The 21,411-nt window shown below is 43.2% G+C and overlaps 1 protein-coding gene across 2 annotated transcripts in view; it reads right to left on the bottom strand.

The window, feature by feature from the left end:
* Positions 1-632: 632 nt before the first annotated feature.
* The window catches only part of BRSK2 (BR serine/threonine kinase 2), a 303,379-nt gene continuing 282,600 nt past the window's right edge, over positions 633-21,411 (bottom strand). The window contains exons 18-19 of one of the 2 annotated variants that reach the window (XM_041415068.1): positions 21,090-21,179; positions 633-1,155 (exon numbers count right to left, since the gene is read on the bottom strand). In XM_041415068.1, coding sequence (XP_041271002.1) covers positions 980-1,155; positions 21,090-21,179 — 266 coding nt within the window. In that variant the 3' untranslated portion in view covers positions 633-979. Of the gene's footprint in view, positions 1,156-20,865; positions 21,180-21,411 lie in introns of those variants that run through there. The other variant, XM_041415069.1, reaches the window with a different exon arrangement.

Raw genomic sequence — 21,411 nt, 5'->3', positions numbered from 1 at the left:
GTTGCTCCTGGCTGGTTTCTGAAGAGAACGCGCTCTGGATTCACGGAACACTGCGCTCCCGCTACACCCGTCTCCTTCCCCACACCCTCCCTCTCCGGGCTGCGTTCACCTGCGCGGACAGAAGTTGCCAAGGGTAAATAATTCACTCCAACAATCTGCAACCTCCTTTGAGCCCAGACTCTGCAATCCCATAACTGAGCAGATCTCTCTTGTGGAGCACCAAAAAAGAAAAAGAGAGGGGAGAAAAAAAACCAGGCGTGCACTGGGGAGGTGACTGGGGAGAAGTGGGGGAGAAGCCCACTTCCTGAAGGGAGAGGGGAGGCTGGGAACCTCAAACAGGACTGGTCCTTGGACAGTCTACATCGGTTGCCTTCCGCCAACAAGTGTCCGCAGAGCACAGAAGGTGAAGCCGTGGCTGACATGTTAACTTTTCGGGATAATTCCTGGTAGCAGAGCGGAAACAAGTGGTGTCGTCAGAAACACAGAGAGAGCATGAACAGAACAAGAAACAAAACAAAAGAAAACAAAACAAACCCAAAAAAAAAATCAAAAAAGAAAAAACCAAAAAATCAGGAAGGAGAAAAAAAGCAAAACATTCAAAAAAAGGGAGGAAAAAAAACAATCAAAAAAAACCACAACCCAAGATCTGGTGAACTGGGTTTGTCATCTGTGCTACCTTTTCTTTTCTTTCTTTTCTTTTCATTCTTTCATTCGTTTGTTTTTGTGTTTGTTTCTGAGATATATATTATATATCATATATAAATATATATATGTATATATATACAGTCATTCCTTCATACAAAATTTGTCTATAGACAGTTTTGTACTGTTGTGGCAAGGTATATACATCCTTCTAGTTTAGAGGCTAGCTTGCTAAGGAATATTCTTTCATTCTTTCTTGCTTTTTTTCTTTTTGTTTTGTTCTGTTTCCTTTTTTTTTTTTTTTTTCTCTAAGTTATTTAATTTTTTATGTGTTTATTTAAGGTTGGTCTTGTAGGCCGACTGATGAGACCATCTTTGCCTTGTCTTTGCCAGCAGGGTACTTATTGTCTCCTCTAGACCCATAGTCATTAGAACCGGAATCGCTCCGCTTGCTGTTTGCGCTATGCTTGGTTGGCGTGCCGGGGGGATGGCTCACCTGCCCGTTCTTCTCGTCTGAAAAAAGTTGTTTAATTACGTCAAAGAAGTTACTCAATGGGCTGCCTGGGTACACAAAACAGAGGAGACAAAAAAAGAAAGAAAGAAAGAAGGAAAAAAAAAAAAAAACGAGAGGGAAAGAGAGAGAAAAAGAGAAGAGAAAGAGAGAGAACAAACAAACAAATGAACAATGGGGTTTTTAACGAGAAGAACATGATGAGGAGATCCAGAGCCACGTGCGTGGGGGTGTGTGGGGGATGAAGACAATGAGCAGGAAGAGGAAGAGTGTTTAGGATGGGACACCTACAGAAATAAAGAACCTGGGAGCATAAAGCACCTAGGGGGAAGCTCCTAGTTTTTTCCTGAGTGGGGAAGCATTGCTGTCTCACCTGGCAGGAGGACACAGTATCACGTGACTGAAATAGGTCAGTCCACTACTAGGATTCACTTGGCCACTTCACATGGAGATGTCAGTGACTGTAATGCTGGACACAGGCAAATCCCATCCTACTCCTGCTGTTACAAACATGGGGTATTTCCATGTGGCTGCCCACTGATGCTTTACTTTGCAGCCTTGCTAAGCTCTCTGTCTACACCAGGCATCAGGCTTTCCTTCCTTGCATTTTATTTCATTCTGAGTTTCTCCTTGCTACCCTGTCATGACTAAGCCTGAAGCACCTGAGTGGTCCCAGGGAAGCATCATTTGGAAAATGAGCTATGGCTGAGATGAGCATTGCCATCTGAGTGCGTGGTCTGTGGTTTGCACTCGCAGGCTTCTAAGCATCCTTCAGATCCTCCCAAAACAGGTATCTGGAAATGAAGATGCTGTATATGGAAGCAGGCTGTTACACATCTGCCTGTTTCTGCCAGGGTCAAGACCTACTACCTCACTGTCCTGAATGAATGCCGTCTCCAAGCACAGCTCCCATGGCACTGGCATGCGTTCCAGTGCGGTTAGGAGCCAGAGAGGGAGGTGGAGCTGTGTGCTGCTGGAACAGGCATCTCCTTCAGCCAGCCCCTAGATCAGGCTGCAGTGTTAACAAGGACTGGGCACATGAATACAGCCTTTTGTGCCACGTGGGCCTCCAGGAAGCATGGTCATATGCTCTTAATCTACTTCTGTGTTAGAGGGTGTGTGGAAGGCCATACTTCAGGAAAGGCTCTGGGCTACTGAGGGAAAGGGACCAGCTACTTCTGGAAATATATTTTTTTTAATTTTTGTTTAAATTTTTTTTGAAATTCTTTTTTTGGGAATTTCTAGCCCCCTTTCATTTTTTTGGATTGGGGGATTAATCTTTATCAAACATAGGAGGGGTCACACTTTGAACATGGGTATTGAAGGTGGTATTTATCTGATGTACACAATGGAGGTGATGCCTGTTCATGATCATTAAAACCCCTTGATGGTTTTCTCAATATTGGGACTGTTGGCTCTGCCGTTCTATCAAATTGAAATAATTTCTATCTCCAGCTCCTGGAAGGAAATGGGCCCCTTGTATCTGCCTTCCAATGTGGTAGAATGCTGTGAGGAGTGGAACCTTTCATCCCCAAGATGGGAACATTCTGTCAGGAGCAAAGGGCTCTCATAGCAGAGACTGCTGGACACTGGTGGCTTGGTCATAATGCACTTCACTTTAATTCCAAACATAAGCAACCCAGTAACTAGAGCAGGCAAGTACCTTCTGTGCACAGCAATTTGACTGAAGAGCTTGTTGAGTACTTTCTTATTCTCTAATGGAAAGTGTGAGAAGACATCACTGTCTTACACAGAGAAAGAGGAAATGCATAGTACTTGTGCTTTGCCAAACTGAATGTGTTACTCTTTTTTTTGCCTGCCCTATGCTAACCAGGTAGTGGCTGCTTTCCCCTGCTTGTTAATGGGCATTGAGAAAAATCCAATGGCTGGCAAATACAGTGAAGAATGTTATTAATCTAATTAATTCCTTGACTTCCTGTGCCTGCTGCTTTGTGGTCAGTGTTCTGCTTGCCCTGGTTCTGTCACTCAGTTACACTAAAGCTAAAAGCAACAGGCTGTGAGTTTCTGGAAGGGCATAGTTCACCCAACTGACTGAAGCCTTAGTGATGGGCAAAACAACCAACCAGGCAAAGCACATAACTCAATTTCCAACTAAGAAGAGAAAGGCTTTCACTAAACTCAGTCACTTTGGGCTCAGGCCTCCCTGAGCTCCACCTGCTCCTTCCACATGCATGCAAATGCTTGGGAAAGGGGGTATCTCTTCCACATCTGTGACTTCTACATCAGAGATTCCCTAAGCCTCCCTAGAACTGTTTTAGGTTTGTGGGCACACACATTGTAAAGACTCATTTTTATCTACTCAGACTCATTTCTACTTCTTTTAGGTGGATACCATTTTTCAATGAAAAGAGAAAAAAGAAAGCAAACACTCAGCCTTGAATGTGGGAATGTGGGCAGATCTGGTTCTCAGGTGGCTTTGGACCCCTCATCTTCATAAGCAAATGGAGTCAGCAGAGAGAATGAAAAAGAGCACTGAAAAAAATGCTGGAGAGGAAAAGACTTCTGGGTTGGGAGAAAAGAGTAGGGAAATATCTCTAGTTATTCAGCTGAGCAGTTTATTTTACAAGCTTAGAGGGAAAGATGAGGGCCGAGTAAGCAGGGCTCTGCAGGAACTGGGAAAGTTTTTCGTTTTCATATAGACAGGAACAGTGACAAAAGTACAACTTGCAAGAATGGAGCAATAAAACACTTCAGAAATTATACATCTTGTATTTGCTGAGTCCTGATACAGGACTTACAGTCATCCTACTAAAATATGCAGCCCATGTTTCATCCACCCTTTCTCCTCCCCATGCCCTACCGGCTTTCAAGTGCCTGGAGATTTATTGCAGCAAAAGTATTTAACAGTCTACTTTTCTTTGCCTGTATCACTGCTGGATTCCTTACAATCATCATTTTTTAGTTAAAATTTTAATGGGAGGTAAGAAAATCCTTAGGGATGTTTAGAGAGCTACTCAAAACTAAAATAGGCCATTTCACTAACTCTTTCCTTCCTTTGCCTTTTGTACTTGTATTAAATAGTAGGTAATAATGCCCTCCTGTCCTAGCAGTCAAGGAAAAACTGATGCTGGGCTGGTGTTCACACTGCTCTTTGGATAGACAAGGAGTCCTCACACTTTTACTCTGGAGATACCCAAGAATGGGTCAGCTGTGCTGGAAGCATGAAAATGGTGCAGGGCGTTGTTCCTGTTAGTTCACGGTTCCCTTTGAGGTTATAAATCCAGTAAAACAAGACTTGAAAATGCAGGTGATGATGGATTAGAATAGGTTTTTCAGCAATCTTCCATGCCTAGTGTTCAGTACAAGATGTGTCATAGGCCTTTACACATGTAAGTCCATCAGGGGGCCTCAAAAAGGCTGCCTTTCTCATTTCAGAAAGTGAGATGACATCCCATTTCCTCTGGACAGGGATGAAGGTTTGGCTCAGTGATTCTTCAGAACATCCCTGGTGTTTCATGCACAGACTAAGGTCTTCTTTCCCCTTGAGAGCAAATGTTCATCAGCACAGAGCAAAGAAAGTGTAAAGGGTAGAAAGAGTGAGAAACTGAGAGAAGGATCAGAGGCAGGAGGGGAGGCTCAGAGCATTAGGTTTATGTCTGTTAGGAGGAGATGGATATGTGCACTTTTGAGTTAGACCAAGGAGCTGTTTGCTGCAAGACAGGGAAAGGGAATGGGTTTGAAAACAAGCACTGAAGCTTATGAAAGGGTCATGTATTGAAGGGGTGCTGAGAGAAATATATTTATGGAGAAGGAACTGGTTTGGGGCACCCGTGTGCAGCACTGTCACAGCCAAATATCATGAAAGAAGTCAAAACTGTGAATGGATTTGAATACAAGCGCTAAAAGGAAGAAACAGGGCTAGAGATAGACATAAAAACACAGAAGGAAGCTGGGCAGGCAGTTTGCACCAATCCTCACAGTCCTCAGTATTTCATCTGCTGTTCTAAGCCTGTCTGACACTGACCTAGCCCCAGTGGTGTCACCACTTTGGGAAGCCAAGTGAAAATGGAGCACCCAGGTAAGAGAGGAAGGAGAAAATAAGGGCAATCACTCCAGGCACCACAAGTGACACCAGGAAAGGATGCACCTTGCAAAAACCCTGCTCTCACCTTGTGAAGACCTCACAGCCCTCCACAGAACGTAACAGGAGATGGCGAACAAGCAGCTTCAGGACAAGCCTGGAGGCTTCAGTTACTGATTAAAGTCTGCTGTTTTGTAACATTTTTAAGACAGCCAGATAAGCACTTGGCCTTCTTCTCACTGCAGCAAATAGCAACATTCCCACTGACTTCACAGAAGCAAACCCTGAGGCACTTCCTTCTCCTGTGAAACCATCTCTCTGAAGTCAATGTACTGTTAATGCACTAATCCTTGCGCTGCTGAACACAAAAGTTGCACAAAACAAATATACCACCTGTGGGATTATCCTCTATCTCTTCTTTCTGCATAGCCTGAGATATTTTGCGTTTCTGCATGTGTATCTTGGGCTTTGGGAGAAAGTGAATGGGAAAACATAGGTCTCCAGTCTCCTTTTTCTCAACCTGACTTCTCTTACCTCTTTCCCTGTTGCTTTCACATCCTTCCTGATTGTCTTTTGTCTGCCTCTGCTACTGAGGTTTTCCCCCTATACTCATTCCTTACTCTTTAGCCCTTGTCTTTTTCATCCCTAGGTTGCTCTGTTTTGATAGCAGCTGTGGTTTCAGTGAACCATGTACTGAAAATCCAACTTATTTCACGTAAAGCATTAAAACACTCCTTAATGGGTGATAATACATTTCCTTTCAAATCAATTTTGCTACTTTTATAGACTTCTAGCCCTATTCGTTAAGACAAGGCATTTTTTGCTCTGTTTGCTTGGTTTCTGCTGGCAGAGTACCTTCTGCCTTCACAAACAAATTACTTAAAATATAGAACTCACTCCAAGAGTATGTGCAGTGAAAGGGATGACAGCATGATAAAGTGGCCCATTCTTCTTTATTTAGTTGTAGGCCATGTAGAAGTCTCCCTCCAGACTGAAAAGGCCCCAGCCTGTACAAATCCAAATCAGGCAGATACCTCACTCAGCTCACTAACTACTGACAGAAAGTCCAGGGAACAACTCCCAGTTTCTTGGCAGGAAACCTGAACTGCAGCTGGAAAAGGTGATTTACTTTCGAGAGTCCTTAGACTCTGCCAGTAAAAATGCCAACTGAAAATGGTGTCTGCAGGAACAAACTGCAGAACTACTGCAGAACTGAGGAACTACTCAAGCTATCACACAGCACTGGCACAGGTATCCATGCCACCAGCAGGTGGGAACTTCCAATTGCTACTCTTCTGGGCAGACCTGAACAACCAGCCTGAGATTTAAATGCCCTATAACCCATTCTTGTTCTTACTCCCCTAAAACATCCCATTCTCCTCTGCAGGAGGGTGGCCCAATATTTGTGTCTAGCATCCAGATGTCCAGTCTCTGTCTTGCGTATTTTTTCTCTCACTCTCATAAACACACAGAGAAGCTGAGATCCAGTTCAGCCTCTCCTCACAGTATTACTGAGACAGGTAGCTCTGGAATAATGAATTAGGGAATGGTGAACACAGGCAGCAAAGCCCCAAAGGGATGAGGCCCATGTCCTTGCTGCTGCCTTCTGCAGAGCTAAGGCACGAGTAAGGAATCAGAAACCAAACATGTCTGTTACTGATGAAAAGCTCTGGCCAATCCAGCATCACCACGTAACACTCAAAAAAGGAGACATGATGATGGAGAGGAGGGAATCATACATTCATTTGGACAGCTGGTGGCACTGAAAGAGCAGGCAAGGATAGTGGTGGGATGAAGAGATGCCCGATTCTATTATGGAATCATGCTCTTCTGGAAAATTGGCTAGTAAAGGTCTAAGCCCATGAATTTTTTGTATCCACCTGTCCTTTTACACAGATCTGCCTGCACAAGTCTGTGCTGAGAGGGGAAACTGATGACCCACGCCCATAAAGCCACAGCAAATGACAGTATTGTTACTACCCATTCTCTGCAGAGATTTCTGCAGCTTTATTCCTATCTTTTCTGCCTATTAAAATGTCAGGAATGTACTGGCACTTAATAATGCAATTTTGATCTTTCCTGCCAGATGGATGTTCACATATTATGTTACGGGTTTCAAATTCTTCAACCTGTTCCTAAGGAGATAGATGACCTATGCAAGCTGGTGAAATGTTGCTTCCTCATTTCCACTGAATAAATCACTTCAAAAGATAATTTAATCTTCTGGGAAGGCCATCTCAAACTTAGCTTAGTCCAGCAAGCATTTCCATGTAGTTTACTGGAACACTGGCTATTATAAATAAAGCACTGGGATTTTAATTGAGTGAGATATCTGTTTTTTCTGTATTAGATTTTATTACAGAGAAAAAGATCTTGTACTGCATAGTAAAAACCTAACCATAGCTGTCAACATAGGATCTGACATGAATCAAATAGTTCAAGACATCTGGATTAACTTTTAGTGTCAAGTTGCTTTCTTTGTGGCTACCTCATTCTACAGTGCAAAAACATGAGGCATGAAATGGAAATGTCTCCCCAACACAACCCTAGACTGAAGAAATACAATTACAGTATGTAGGGAGTCAGCAATTCCTTTGACAGAAAAGGATACTGGCAGAATGGGCAGGGATAACTGGTAACCTGGCTTGAACTCTTTAGAACCACTGACTTATCCTACTTGCTGTGATCCACGCATTTTGAATGAATATGTGATCTCTCAGGTGGGCCTTCTTCCTTTGGTCTCTCAGCTGGGTCACAATTTGAACTGGAGAGTCAGCCATGCTCAGAGAAACCAGGAGCCAGCAGATTTTTCAGGAATGTTAATAAAACCCCCCTGTTCTGACCACCTCACGGCGTGGCAGTGCTAACAGAGCCTTTCAGCTGGGAGGGCAGTGTGTGCTTTTTTCTGCAGGTTTTGACACCCAATATTTCTGCCAACAGTTGCAACTTTTTGGCTGCAAATCACCAACCTCCTCTTCCATCAAACAGCTACTTTCACAAGTGGGATTACTCTAATTAATGCCAATATAGGTCAGGATCACTTCCAAGAACACTAAGTCCAGGTATTCACTGCTGTTACTAAACAAAAAATCAGACTCTAAATGAGCACTCACAAAGATACAGGCTGCAATTGCAACCCAAAGGTGATGTAACTGGTTTGAAACTACAAAATGTTTCCTAACTTCTTAAGAAGATTGGAATGCTACTGGCATGGGCTTGTGTCTGTATGAACCAAACTGTGATTGCTGGGAGCTACAAAGAGAAGCCTTTACTGCAGTGTGGTTCTCTGTGTGCAGAGGACATCTAGCCATGGCCAGCTCTGAACAGGAAAAATGTCAAGTCCTAAACACTGGAAGCAAAAGATCTGAGAGAGATGCATTGGTGAGATATGAAAGGCAAGTGGATTTGCTGTGCTTATGATTTGAACAGATCACTTTGGTGATAGCCACAGGTACCAACAAGGAACCAAAAGCTTCTTGTTTAACTCTGGTGCCAGGAATCCAGGTTTTCAGTTGTAAGCAGCAATACAAGATAAATGTTTAAAAGTAAACAAAAGGCCTTCTTTCCAGCCTACACAGGGTTATGGTCCAAGATTTTGCAGGAGTGTATGGTTTTGCAGTGCCTAACATGACAGCATGATCTGACTGGAGCTGCACCAGTTATCCATAGTAACCTTCTCCTCTTATCATCACCTTCTTTCCATGGAAGTGCCACCGATGTAACTGAAGACTTTATTGAGAATCATCAGAGAGAGAGAATAACAAGCAAAGATTGCCTTACTTAGAAGTAAAATTCATCCTCAGATAGTGGCAGTGTGAAGATTGGGAAGTTTAGTCTTTCTGGGTTAATCTCAGAAGGTAAAGTGGAGGATAAGGCAGGCTTTTCAGAGATCCTGTCAGCAGACAGCACCTTGGCAAAACATACTTACCAAGGACTCCAAAAAACTGGGAATGGCTGGGAAGGGGAGCTATCAAAGGCTACACACCAGCCCTACTGTGAAACCAATCACCCAAAGAAATTCCCAGCTCACTACATGAAGGACTTGAAGTCACTAAAATTTGTGAATAGAGACTCTTTCCTGACCAAGAACTATTGAAATGGCACCATGAGCTTCTGTGTAGTGTGTATCAGTGGTGCCAGATCCAACGTGCAGCGCATACAATGAATGATACTTGCTTTCTAATTCCCAGCTTTGTGGTTGAAGCTGGAGGGCTTTTCAGTTTATGTATTATCTTGATTTTTGTTTTCAATGTAAAGGCTCTGCAGAACCTATTAGAACCTTAATTATACAACCTATTCTTCAGTGAGATAGACATAAATACCAGATTAGATGGTAATAAACAGTTCTCTCAATCCTGCTTCAAAAGAAACAGAATCCAGCTTGTCCTTTTACAGCTGTGCTGATTTTATAAGGCTTAACGACAGCACATAAAGTGGTAAAGCTTATTTGTCACTAAACTGATTTGGCTGAGAATACACACAGGAATAGATCAGCTAAAGTATCACTCCTCTAGATGTTCTTCAGGTTACAGCTGCATTTTATATGTAAATATTTTAATTTTTACAAGGTAAATTTAATCTTATGAAAAGACTTCATGGAAACCAATTTAGTCTTTCTGACAACAACATGCCTATTCCCCTGCTAAGATGGGTGGAAACATAAAATAAAATATTTTACCCCAGCATGCATTTCAATTTATTATGAGCCACATTATTTTCTTCTATTGTGAAATACTAGTTGGCAGCAGTTTCCTAGTTTGCACAGGTAGGGTTGATACAGTAGCACTTGTATCATTTGGATATTGGTAGCTCCTATGACAAACCTTGGCTGTTCAACATTAACTTGTTTCTCAATGTCAGTGACTGTATGAAAATCACTTCTCAGACTGATGACCACTGCTAGCAGAAGATGAGATAACTTTTAAAGGACTAAACAAATTTGCCTTGCTGTTAATTACAGCATTCAGTGGCTTATAGTGGGTGAAAACATGTTCCTCATTCCCACCAGAGCTTTCACATGGCTGCTGAGCCAGGCAAAAGAACCTGATTAGCTCTTCCTGCTACAGTGTTAACTCTTCTGGCAAGAATGACCTCCTGTGCTCAGCGTCAGAATAGGGAACAATAGTGAGGTCAAAACCCTCAGAGAATACAGTTTTTCATACAATATTTGTTATTACTAGATCAACATTGTGTCAACATCATGGGGGGGGGGGGGGGTGTTTCTTATCTTCAGAACCACAGAGAATGGTTTGCCAAAAATAGGCTAAATGCTCACATTGTTCCCTCATGGGGGGGGGGGAGGTGTGTTTCTCATCTTCAGAACCACAGAGAATGGTTTGCCAAAAATAGGCTAAATGCTCACATTGTTCCCTTTCACTCCCCTGTCTGAACCATGGGTAAGCTCCAGCAGAAGAAACAGCTTCTCACTCATACAGGAGGGTGGAATTCAGCATGGTGCAGCCACCACTGCTTACACTGTTTGTGAGCTCACCAACAGGAATGTGATTCAAAGGAAGCAGCTCCATTAAACTCCTATAGGCCATCCTGTCTCCTCTCTCTCTGTCTGTGCCGTAGCTGCCACAAAAGTCTCCCTGCTGGCCTTCACCTTGTCCTCTGCGTCCCTTGTTGGGTTGCTGCTGACACGGTGACAGCTGGAGGGCCTGCATGAACTGTGAGTGAGCAGTGATCTCCCTGTCTAGAGAATGCAGGGTGCTGCCTGGTTGTTATCTCTATAGCTCAATTAACTTGCAAGCAATCAGCAAGATCGGCATTTCAGTATTTTTGTATGATGTGAATGCCAGATTCCAGGCAAAAAATGAAGTCTTGAGGAAGAAGAGGAATTTGCTGTCTGATGACTTCAAGAAGCTAAAGGTCTGAAATGAGTCTTCATAAGATTGGAAAAGTCACCTACGAAATCCTGTCAGGGCAAAGGAAAAACTCCCACCAGCAAAGCTGCAACTTAAGGGAAAGAGATTGCCTGAAACACAGGCCAAATTCTGCCTCAGTCACACATGCATAAACCTAATATTATCTCCACCACGACAACTTCCCTTTATGGTTACAGACTCCAGAACAACTTTCTTCAGTTAACGAAGAGATAGTGTGGGAGCTGCAGGTCCAGCTGGAGAGCAGCACCAGCTTAGTGAACACATCCCTAACATCTTGTCCTCCCTTTCACAGAGATATCTGAACTCAACCTAGATACCAGGATGGAAATCTAAAGAGAACAGAGTTCTCTCATACAGAATTTTTCTGTACAAGACAAAAACATCTCCCTTAGTATTTGGGCATTTCCACTGTTGTATTTGGACCAGTGAGTAGAGGCACAAGTACTGAAAGAAAGAATAAAGTCCATGTGTGCAGGGAGGGGAGGGAAGGCTAGGGACAAGTTAACCAAAATTCACGTAAGCCCAAGCAAGCTGAGCTGAAAGGCTTGCAGGAAGCTTTTATTCTTATTCCTAGCAAAATTCCAAATCTTTAGTAGGTTCACTACTCCTTCAGTTAGAGACACAACATCCTTCCCCAAGTCCAGAGTATAACTAAGACTACACTAGCCAAGTGTCTCACATAATATGCCATGTGTCTTATGGAGAATTTAAAAGTGTCATGCCCCAAGGACATCTGGGGAAGAAGGAGGTGGATGCAAAATGGAGTTAAACAACACAGCATTCCTGTCTCAACAAATAGCAGGAAACCAAGGCAGACAGCAGCTAGCAGGGCAGCATTCAGCTTCACTGCAGAAAAGGGACTGAAGAATCATGAATCAACAGCAGCAAGTAAAGAAAAGAGGAAACAAAAATCAGGAAAGAAAAAGAAAATCACTGGCCTGGGTTACAGTGAGAGAGGGTATCTCAAGTGTAACACCACACATTTGTGCCATGAAGGGGAAAGCTGTGGTGGAGCCTGTGCATCTGTGCATGGATGGGGAGGAACAGAAAAAGGGATATGTGCTTGTGTCCTCCAGGTGAGTGAAAGACATAGAGGGTTGTTTTGGGGTGGGGAGTCTCGAAAAGAGCGTGGGGGAGCAGGGAGAGGGAAGGGGAGGAGGTGCAACAGGACAGGACGGCGCATTATTATGTTGCTCAGCAGGGGCTGGGGAAGGTGAAAAGGCAGAAGGGAAGGAAGTTCTTACCACATTTGGAAAGTCTGCCAGTCATCAACTCCATACAGTTAGTGGTGTCTGGATCATAGAACGGAAAGAGGAGGGAGGGAGGGAAAAACATAAAAAAAGGTTTCCATACCTCTGTGCATAAAGTAGTAACTTAGCACATTATTACCTGAAGCAGGAAACACATACACATCTTGGTGTTTACACAACACAGGTCAAATTCTGCCACCAACTCTATGCCAGTGCAAACCTGCCCCTGTGACTGAGAGTGGAGCTGCTTCAGTACTGCTGCCTCCACTCACCCCTTTTTCGAAGCTACAGGTATTCATGAAATGTGGGAAACACTCTGCCACCACATTAGCGAACTGTAAGCCTTGAATACAGTGTTTCACCTGGCTAGCTTTGCAAATTAGCCTGCAACAGCCAGGAAACGCTCAGCCAGCTCATATATCTACAACAAAAACCTGGAGAGAGGGAAGAAATCTAGCCCTGTGCTGCTGGACATGGAGTGAGGCTACTTGTACAGCTCAAAGTCATCTTTTAAACCCCAAAGGATAATGTCAAAGTTTCAATCTAACCCTCTCATTCAGGTGTAATCTCTTACTGCTCTTGCCTTCAAGGTCAGTATTCACAGGCAACAGAAGCACTTCTGGAAAGGGTGGCAGAATCTGGCCCTAAGACATTACTGTCCACTTTGTGTATAGCTCCCATTGCTACAGACTCTGGGGTGTTTCTTACTCAGGTGCAACAAGCAGAAGGAGCTCCACACGTCAGCTTTAAAACAGAAAGGCCCAGCCCAGCTGGACACTTCCATGTGGAACCTGCTACAAAGCCAGATCTGCTGCTGTCAGACAGGATTCCCTTGCATTTGGGATCTAAATCAATGTGTTCCTGGGGAATGTGGAGTACTCACTGCTGAGCAGGTGGCTACCAGTTAAAGCATTCAGATCAGTCTCAGATATTCCCTTGCCTGGGCTCTTGATGAACACTTGGGTATTCAAGAAATAGGCTTCTTGGAAAAATGCACACATATGCTGAAAATCCCTAATTGCCAGGAAGCTCTAACTACTCCCTGTCTGCTATGAAGTCGGCAGGATAGAGGGGAAGATAATTTCTCAGCATTCCTCCCTCAAATATTGAGAAAAGTAATTTCATAAGAGGAGGAATATGCTAGGGTGAGCTGAACTCATGCTAGAAGAGCATGGATAGGCATCTCTTCTGAGGCAGCCAGGCTTGTGCTGTACAGATTATCTGGGAAAGCATGGAGTAGAGAGGGCAGCTGCTTGGTCCAGTGACACTGGTCAAAGCATCTAAGCAGGGGTCACATATTCTCCAACCCTGAGGCTAAAGGTGGGCTGGCAGAGGTCAGTGGGAGATGATACCCATGGAAGTTCTCTCAGAAAGCCACAAGATTGGGAGAAAGGGCAAGAAGGACTGATGATGTGAAGGAGAAGAGAACATTCAAGATATAGAAAAAAAGAGGTGTCAGAGAGGCCAGGAGTTTACCTGCCTTTGAAATTCTTTGCTTGGTCTGGCAGGAAAACAATTTCATATACAATACAATTTCAGTACATTTCTCCCTGAAGATGCCTAGCAGGTCTGAGAAGTGCCTACAGCTGCTGATCAAGTCAATGACCAGAACTCACCCTCATGGGCCTGTATAATCTTTTTTCTTTACTAATTTGGAGAACTTTGTTGTCTCGTGCCTTTTAGGGGTTCCTGTCCAGCCCCCTCAGAGTCACCAACCCTTTGCTGTAATGCAGAGTGATGCAGATCTACAGTGGTAGACCCCAGACCATTCACACAACCATTAACAGAACTTAGCTTTGAAAGAACACATAAGAGCAAAGAAAATCTCAAATATGTCCAGAAGACGCTTTCTGACTCCCACCTCCGACACCTGGAATTTTCCCCTCAAGTGTACCCAGACTGACTGGCCACACAGTAACCAGAAATCTGGAAACAAAAAAGTAGTATTTGGATAATGTCAGAGCAGGAAAACATTGTGTCTGGTTACTAAGATCCTCCTGAAATTGGCATTTGTTTCATTCTTTATTTTAACAAATTAAAAAGTAATCATGTCTCCTTAAGTTAACACTGCCTTTCTTCCCAAACAATTTTCAGTCAGCACAGCTCTCTTTGGTACTTAAAGCCAGCTGTGTCACAAGTCTACACACATTAGTTGTGTGATTAGAATACAAGCTGACAGACCTACACACAAAAAAAAGGATTGTAACAGAGGCTTTTTGACCCTCCGACACCTGGAATTTTCCCCTCAAGTGTACCCAGACTGACTGGCCACACAGTAACCAGAAATCTGGAAACAAAAAAGTAGTATTTGGATAATGTCAGAGCAGGAAAACATTGTGTCTGGTTACTAAGATCCTCCTGAAATTGGCATTTGTTTCATTCTTTATTTTAACAAATTAAAAAGTAATCATGTCTCCTTAAGTTAACACTGCCTTTCTTCCCAAACAATTTTCAGTCAGCACAGCTCTCTTTGGTACTTAAAGCCAGCTGTGTCACAAGTCTACACACATTAGTTGTGTGATTAGAATACAAGCTGACAGACCTACACACAAAAAAAAGGATTGTAATAGAGGCTTTTTGACAGCTGAATATCTTGGGCACTGGACCCCATTTGGTTCCCAAAAAAAAAAGGAATTTTGCATGTTATAGAACTAGTTTTCATGGATAAGAAAAATTTTCTGAAATATGAGACCATGGGAAAAAACCCAAACACTAATAAAACTTCTAATTTGTCTTTCTCAAAACTTTTTTGCACAACTATGCTTTGAATTCTCCATATTGTCAGGGCTAGTCCCAGGAACTGCAGAGGAATTTATTTTTATTTGTAATGTCTTTCCAACACCTGATCAGATTGTCTTTCCCCAATTCCTAAGGCAGAGCCAGAGTTCATACTGCATCACTTGAAAGAGACTGTTAATGTGCCTTCAGCTTCTCTTTTAGAATATTTACTTTAATACTTCTTTCATTTCCATCATATTGTAACATCTGCTTTAGTAAATACTTTATGTGATAAAGCATTCCATCATTTTAAAGCACAATGTTTTTTCTAATTGGAAGTCATAAGGTTCCTGCCAGTCAGCTTCTCCTCATAGATAGTAATCTACAATCCAGTGACTGGGATCCAGGTGTTATGAGAAGTGAATAAAGTCAGGGTCCGAAGACTTTTAACTGTCTGAGAAGCACTGATGGGTCATGTAACTACATTTTTAATGTGTCCCGTTTATTTTTCAAATTAAAACATAGTGGCAGTGTCAGCTCTCAATCCCTCTGATGATAAGGCAATTCCTTATTTTATAGGAATTGCTGGAAGACATTCACACTTTGGATTTGACCTAGACTCTTGCACAAATGACACCCAGTTCAGTTCACTAACAGATGGCAAATGCTTTGGTTGAAATAAGACCTCCCTTCAAAAGGCCAAACAAGCTCTGAATCCATTAAAAACTACTAGTGCTCTGCTCATTTTTCTTTCCCAATTTTCTTTATTCTTTAATTTCTAGCCTACATAGATGTCACAAGGAAGCTGCCTGGTTTGTGATGCTTCTGATATCTCTGAGACCCATCCCAGCCCAGGAAATCTCGCCCAAACAGCTGCTCCTCTGAGATCTCCAAATCCAGGGATGGATCCCAGAAAGCACTGAGCAGCTCCTGCCAGATGCTCAGAGTCCCCAGGAAACACTTCCACTAAGGAGATGATGTCAAAGCAGCCACCAGCTCCTCTGGTCCAAAGCAGTTATCATGCAGATTGAAATTCCCCAGTGTTTTTGTGCTTATTTGAAATTCCCTGTTTTCCTATCAAAACTCTGGAGAGCTTGGACTTTTTTCTACATGCTTTATTTCTGGACTACCACTAACTAATTCAGTTAATTTTAATGAAGGCTGTTCAGTAATAATACTAAAGCTGTTTAGCAAAAACACAGTGTTCTGCCAATCCAACCAGGCATTACAGGGCACTTTTTGTAGGTGGAACTGTGATAGCAAGATGAAGTAATTACCCTAGACACTACAAGAATGTAAGACATAAAGGGTCACAGAAGATTGCAGGAAACTTGGGACCTGAATGATCCCCACAAAAAGCCAACATGCAATCCAATTCTAAACTGGCATTTGCAGAATCCTTTTTTTGTTGCATCTGCAGTTGGAAGTTTACCTGCAAAGCACTTCATTTGCTCCTTACTCCCTTTTCCATCTTGATAAAATCCTTCACACATTTGCAAACTGTAGGTTTCTTAGTTTTGGCTTTTTTGGTGGCAACTTGCCAGCCTGCAGCTCTTGTGAGCCATAAAATACCTGGAACTCACAGATCAGTGCTCTAGCAAGAATTTGCATTGCTCTGTTTTGAAGATGGATATGGTCTCTAAACACTTGCTTATGCTGATGAAAGGCACTCCCAGCAGTAACAGTGAGATGTTCTGAACTTGGAGATGTCAATAGCTAAAATTCGATATGAAGACAATAAATATAATGAGGAAACAGAAAACCTTTTATAAAGAAGTTGTAAAGGTTATTTCAGTATTGCTGATTGCCCAGTACATGGGAAAATGGGAAAAAATTTGAATATGTAGCATCCCACACTTAAAACCAAAGCTCAGAGAAGCAAGAAAATATTAGGAAAATAAAAATTGCTACCCTGTGAATGATCACAGATGGCTTTTGCATGCCCCTATTCACCAGCTGCTACTATTACTTTCATGCAAAGGCATCAGAGAAAAACAGATCATGATTTAATGGAAAGAGTGCTGGGCTGAAACAAAGGAACAAATCTGAGATATTGTCCTCCATGGAGAGAGATCTTTTTATCCCAGCAAAGGGCAGTCTGCCCAGGGATTACCTAAGTAGAGATTCTGAGTATAAGGGCCCTGGATGGAGCCATTCATGGACAAGAGACAAGGCTGACTGCTCTCACAGACAGTGAGACTCCCTCTTGATCCCAAAGGGGCCCTTTCATGGTCTCACTGAGCGTAATGGCTTTTGTGATAGCAGTAACAAGCACACATGGACAACTATTCTGGTTCAGATCAAAGGCCAAAACCATCTGAGAGTCAGACTCGATGATCCTTGTGGGTCCCTTTCAGCTCAGAATATTCTGTGATCTGCTGCTCTGTGTCCCTCAGCAGCTCCACAGACACCAGGAGTGCAAGAGCAGGCCAGGCATACAGAACACTTCTCCTACCCCTGCCTCACTCGCCACTGTCAGGTTGGAGATTTCCTGAACCTGCTGTAGTTTCTCTGTTTAGCAATCCCATAAAGATTTCTCCGCAGGGAGTTATCCAACCACTCTGTGAGTAAGAAGTACTCAGGGGAAGATGAGCACCTGTAAGCCCCTCACATTCAGAAGTTGTTTCAGTGAGGAGTTCCACCAGTTCTAGATTATACAAAGACATGTTTTCCTATGACTTTCTTAGTACTCGGTTTCCACTATCTTATGCTGGCCTCTAGTTTCTTTCATCAGGAAGAAAAAAGGAACAATCAATCCCTATTTACTTGCTCTGTGCAAGGCATGAGTCACAGACCTGGTATTGTCTCAGCAGTTATGGCACAGAGGTCCTGAAACATTAGGATACAAAGCTGGTATGTTGCATTAAATTTGTTCATTGAGACAGTGGATTTTAGAAGCATTACATTAACTTATGGAATGCATTTAATTTGTTTACACTTTCTTTAAGGCAAGGGAGGGAATCTATTTTCCTGCTTCAAAGTATGCCAGAAGAAATATACACAGCCAGTCTTAGAAAGGAAAAATGGAAGTGAATGAAGGGATATATGGAAGAAGGGATATTATAAGGTGCTCAAGTGTGACACAGAAACATATCTGCCTAAATCAGGTACATAACAGGCTCACACACACACAGAGATGCATGGGCAACATGACATCTACAAACACTGTTGTCAGCTGGAGGAATGAAAAAGAGGAAAATGCATTCTGAAACCCAGGCAGGCCGGCTCAGGGGGCTGGAATGCTGCACAGCACATCAGAGGGGCAGCAGAGAGAATGACTCTCACTGCCATATGTTTGTTAGACCTTGCTGTTCTGCTTTATACTGAAATCATTAAATCTTCCCCTTCTGTAGGTCTCCCTTTGCATGCATGCACCTTTCACTGATTGTTTTCATCATCCCACCTGTAACAGCATCAGAACTCTGTAAAGCAGGAGAGACAAGACACGTCGGAAGTGTCTGTGCACAAGGAGCTAGGAAAAGCTCCAGTGCTGAACCAGTGTTGCTGGTCAGGGGACAGTACCATGCTCAGAGCCATGGAGGAAGAGAGTCTAAGTGAAGGTGAGCTCAATCTGTTGCAGCAGCGGACTGCCTGCAGAGGGTCCTCAAACCATGAATCTGAATAGGACCCAACCACCACAATCCCTATGGTGTTCAGAGCTGGCAGTATGAGAGGAGAAGGGAAACAGAGAAGACTTTGCTTTGTTTCCAGTGAGAAATGCTGATTAATTCCATGACAATTTCTAGGAAGATTTTGCACACATTTCCAACCAGACACCCAGCTAAGCAAGGTGCTGAATGTGAACTCTTCTGTCCTTTATCCTTTTACTTCCCCTTACTCTCACTTGGCTGGGGATATGAACTACTGGGCCACCCTGCTTTGATGCTAAGGTTGTCTCTTTTTTGGTAACAATCCCTTTATTTCCCTTCCCTTCCTTTTCTCTCTTTCTTGTATGTTGCTCAAACCTAACATTTTCAGGTTGACTTCTCTCATTTTCAAGAGACTTGCATATTCCTGATCAGGTTAGGTGGTGTGATACAGAACAGTTTGGCACCCTGTCTCGTGAGCTGTCTTGCCTGGGTAAGTCCCCAGCCAAGGGAACTATCATTTATAATTTCAAGAGACCATTAATTTTGGTTTTGCTCCATGTGAAGTTATCTGTTCCAGCCTGGCATTAGGGGTCAGGCTGGGTTTTCCCTGCTAGAACAATATGCTGTCATGTAGCTTCAGGCAGTAGAAATAATATGATTTTTCCATTCCAGAACCAGAGCAAAACTCTAAGTCAGATACATTTCCCATAGCAGAGTATGCCCACAACATTTCCCTGAGTCTTGGTCAGATGAATGTTTTTTATTCCAGCTATAATATGGCTTTCTTAGGGAGACAGCCTGCTTCAAATGCAAGTGTGCAAGAGGGTTCAAGTTTTTCTATAGAGCCTCAGTAGCTAGCACATATCAGGGTGAAGAAGTTAAGAGAGATCATCAAGTTACATACTTTATAAACCATTTTTTCCTCACAGGAAAGTAAAGGTACACCTCATTCCTGAAGAAACAAGGAATACTCAAGTGTTGTCCATGCATCAGGAGTAATATGAAATACATTTAAAGGATGCTTGCCTATCTCAATCCCCTCACTCCCACTCAGCCCTAGCATTTCCCAGGAGGAAGGGCTAGCAGAAAATTCTAGCTGCTTCCCTGAGTTTGATTTAATTTCAAAAGTCCAGCAAAAACCTGAATCAACCATAGTTACAGTGTCCTAATTTTCCCTGCCCCTGAACAGAATAACCCATGTGCTGGGCACCATTGTATTCCAGCATGCAGAAGGATCAGACAGTGCTGGAGGCCAAAAGCAAAGAGGACACTGAACTGAGCATATTTCTCTGCCAGGTACTAGGCATACACGCTTCTAGATGCAGCTAATTTATCTTTGGATGCTAAAGCCACAGTTAGACCAGAAGGATGTAACCCATATGTGCAGTGAGCTGAGGACATCTGGGACTTAATTGGAGGATGCAATGCCAACTTAACTCCCACACTTTTGTCTTGGCTTGTTCACACAAGGGTCAAGAACAGAATTTGGCTCTAAAGCATAGTATTTATTTACTTCCTTTTCATCTCCCACTCCTTCTGCCTCACTGTCTTCTGCTGCAGCCTCTGCTCTCCACCTTGCTCCTATTTATCTCCAGTATCTGCACATTCTTTCTGCTTTTCCCTACTTTTTCTTCCTTGATGAATTCCCAATAGCTTATCTGCCTTAAGTTTTCAATTTTCACCTTCCTCTTTGTTCTGTCCTTTTAGAGGATAGAAGAATTACCACAGAGATTTTGTGTGTGTGTGTACAACCACTACAGTGTTCAGAGTGAACACCTACTACATAATGATGGGATGAGGCCAGTTTCAGTATTATCAATTCAGGCTGCCTGCACATCCAGATTGATGTCATTGCACAGGGTCACACATGTCAGGCTTTCTCTACCACCACGAGGAATTGAAATTTACTTTTCAAATAGATAAAATATAGCTTCTGCACAACCTTAGTATATAATTTGTGCTACCACAGTATTGAGAATTGGATCACACTGCTGGAAACTATTAGCCACCTTCTGACCACATGTTAATGGCTAAATTAAAAGTAGCTCTCAAGTTTGTTCGGGGACCCACTGAAGTTGGAGGTTTCTAAAGTATGCCTGAAGGGTTTGAAAATGAGGTATCCTCTAGAGCATGTCCCTACTCTGGGAGATTCTGGAACTGGAGAAAATCTGGAAGATCTGTTGATGATGCAGCTTTTGATGGAGTAGTGGGCAAATGGCTCTTTGGGCGGGCAGAGGGCAGAAGCTGTTCAACTGGGGAATGCGCCGGGAGCACTGGAGAGGGAATGAGAAACGGAGGAGTAGGGTGGGAGCAGGGAGTTACTGCTCTGTCTGAATGGAGCTCGTTTTTTGCTGTAATCAGAGGGATGGCCTCCCTCAGCCTCCTGCTATGAGAGGCATTTCACCTTCCTGTCCCTGCTGAAAGTGCTGGACAGTAGAAGCCACTTACCTGATAACTGCTGCACTGAAGGCTGGTCATGTGTGCTTAACAACTGTGCCTGAATGGTTTCTACTACCCTCTTAAAGCGACGGCTTGGACCTGCGAGGAGAGAAGAGGCACAAGAGGCTGTGAGAGCACTGGGAGCCAAGCCCACACACAAGGCTGCAGGGGAAGGATCACAACCATCTTCCCTTCAGTCTTGTCCCCAGAAGTGTCCTGACTGTGTCTGTCCTTCAGCCAAAGGGACTATGGTGTGCTGGACATGGTGTTCCTCTCAACAGGAAGAGTTGGGGCTTTGGGGCTCCTTTTGTAAAGACAGAAAAGGTGAGGG

This window comes from Onychostruthus taczanowskii, unplaced genomic scaffold (assembly GCF_017590055.1).
Source record: "Onychostruthus taczanowskii isolate IOZ18803 unplaced genomic scaffold, ASM1759005v1 scaffold49, whole genome shotgun sequence".
NCBI lineage: Eukaryota > Metazoa > Chordata > Aves > Passeriformes > Passeridae > Onychostruthus > Onychostruthus taczanowskii.
Note: the sequence above shows the minus strand (reverse complement) of the source record. Positions and strands in the feature narration are given on the sequence as shown.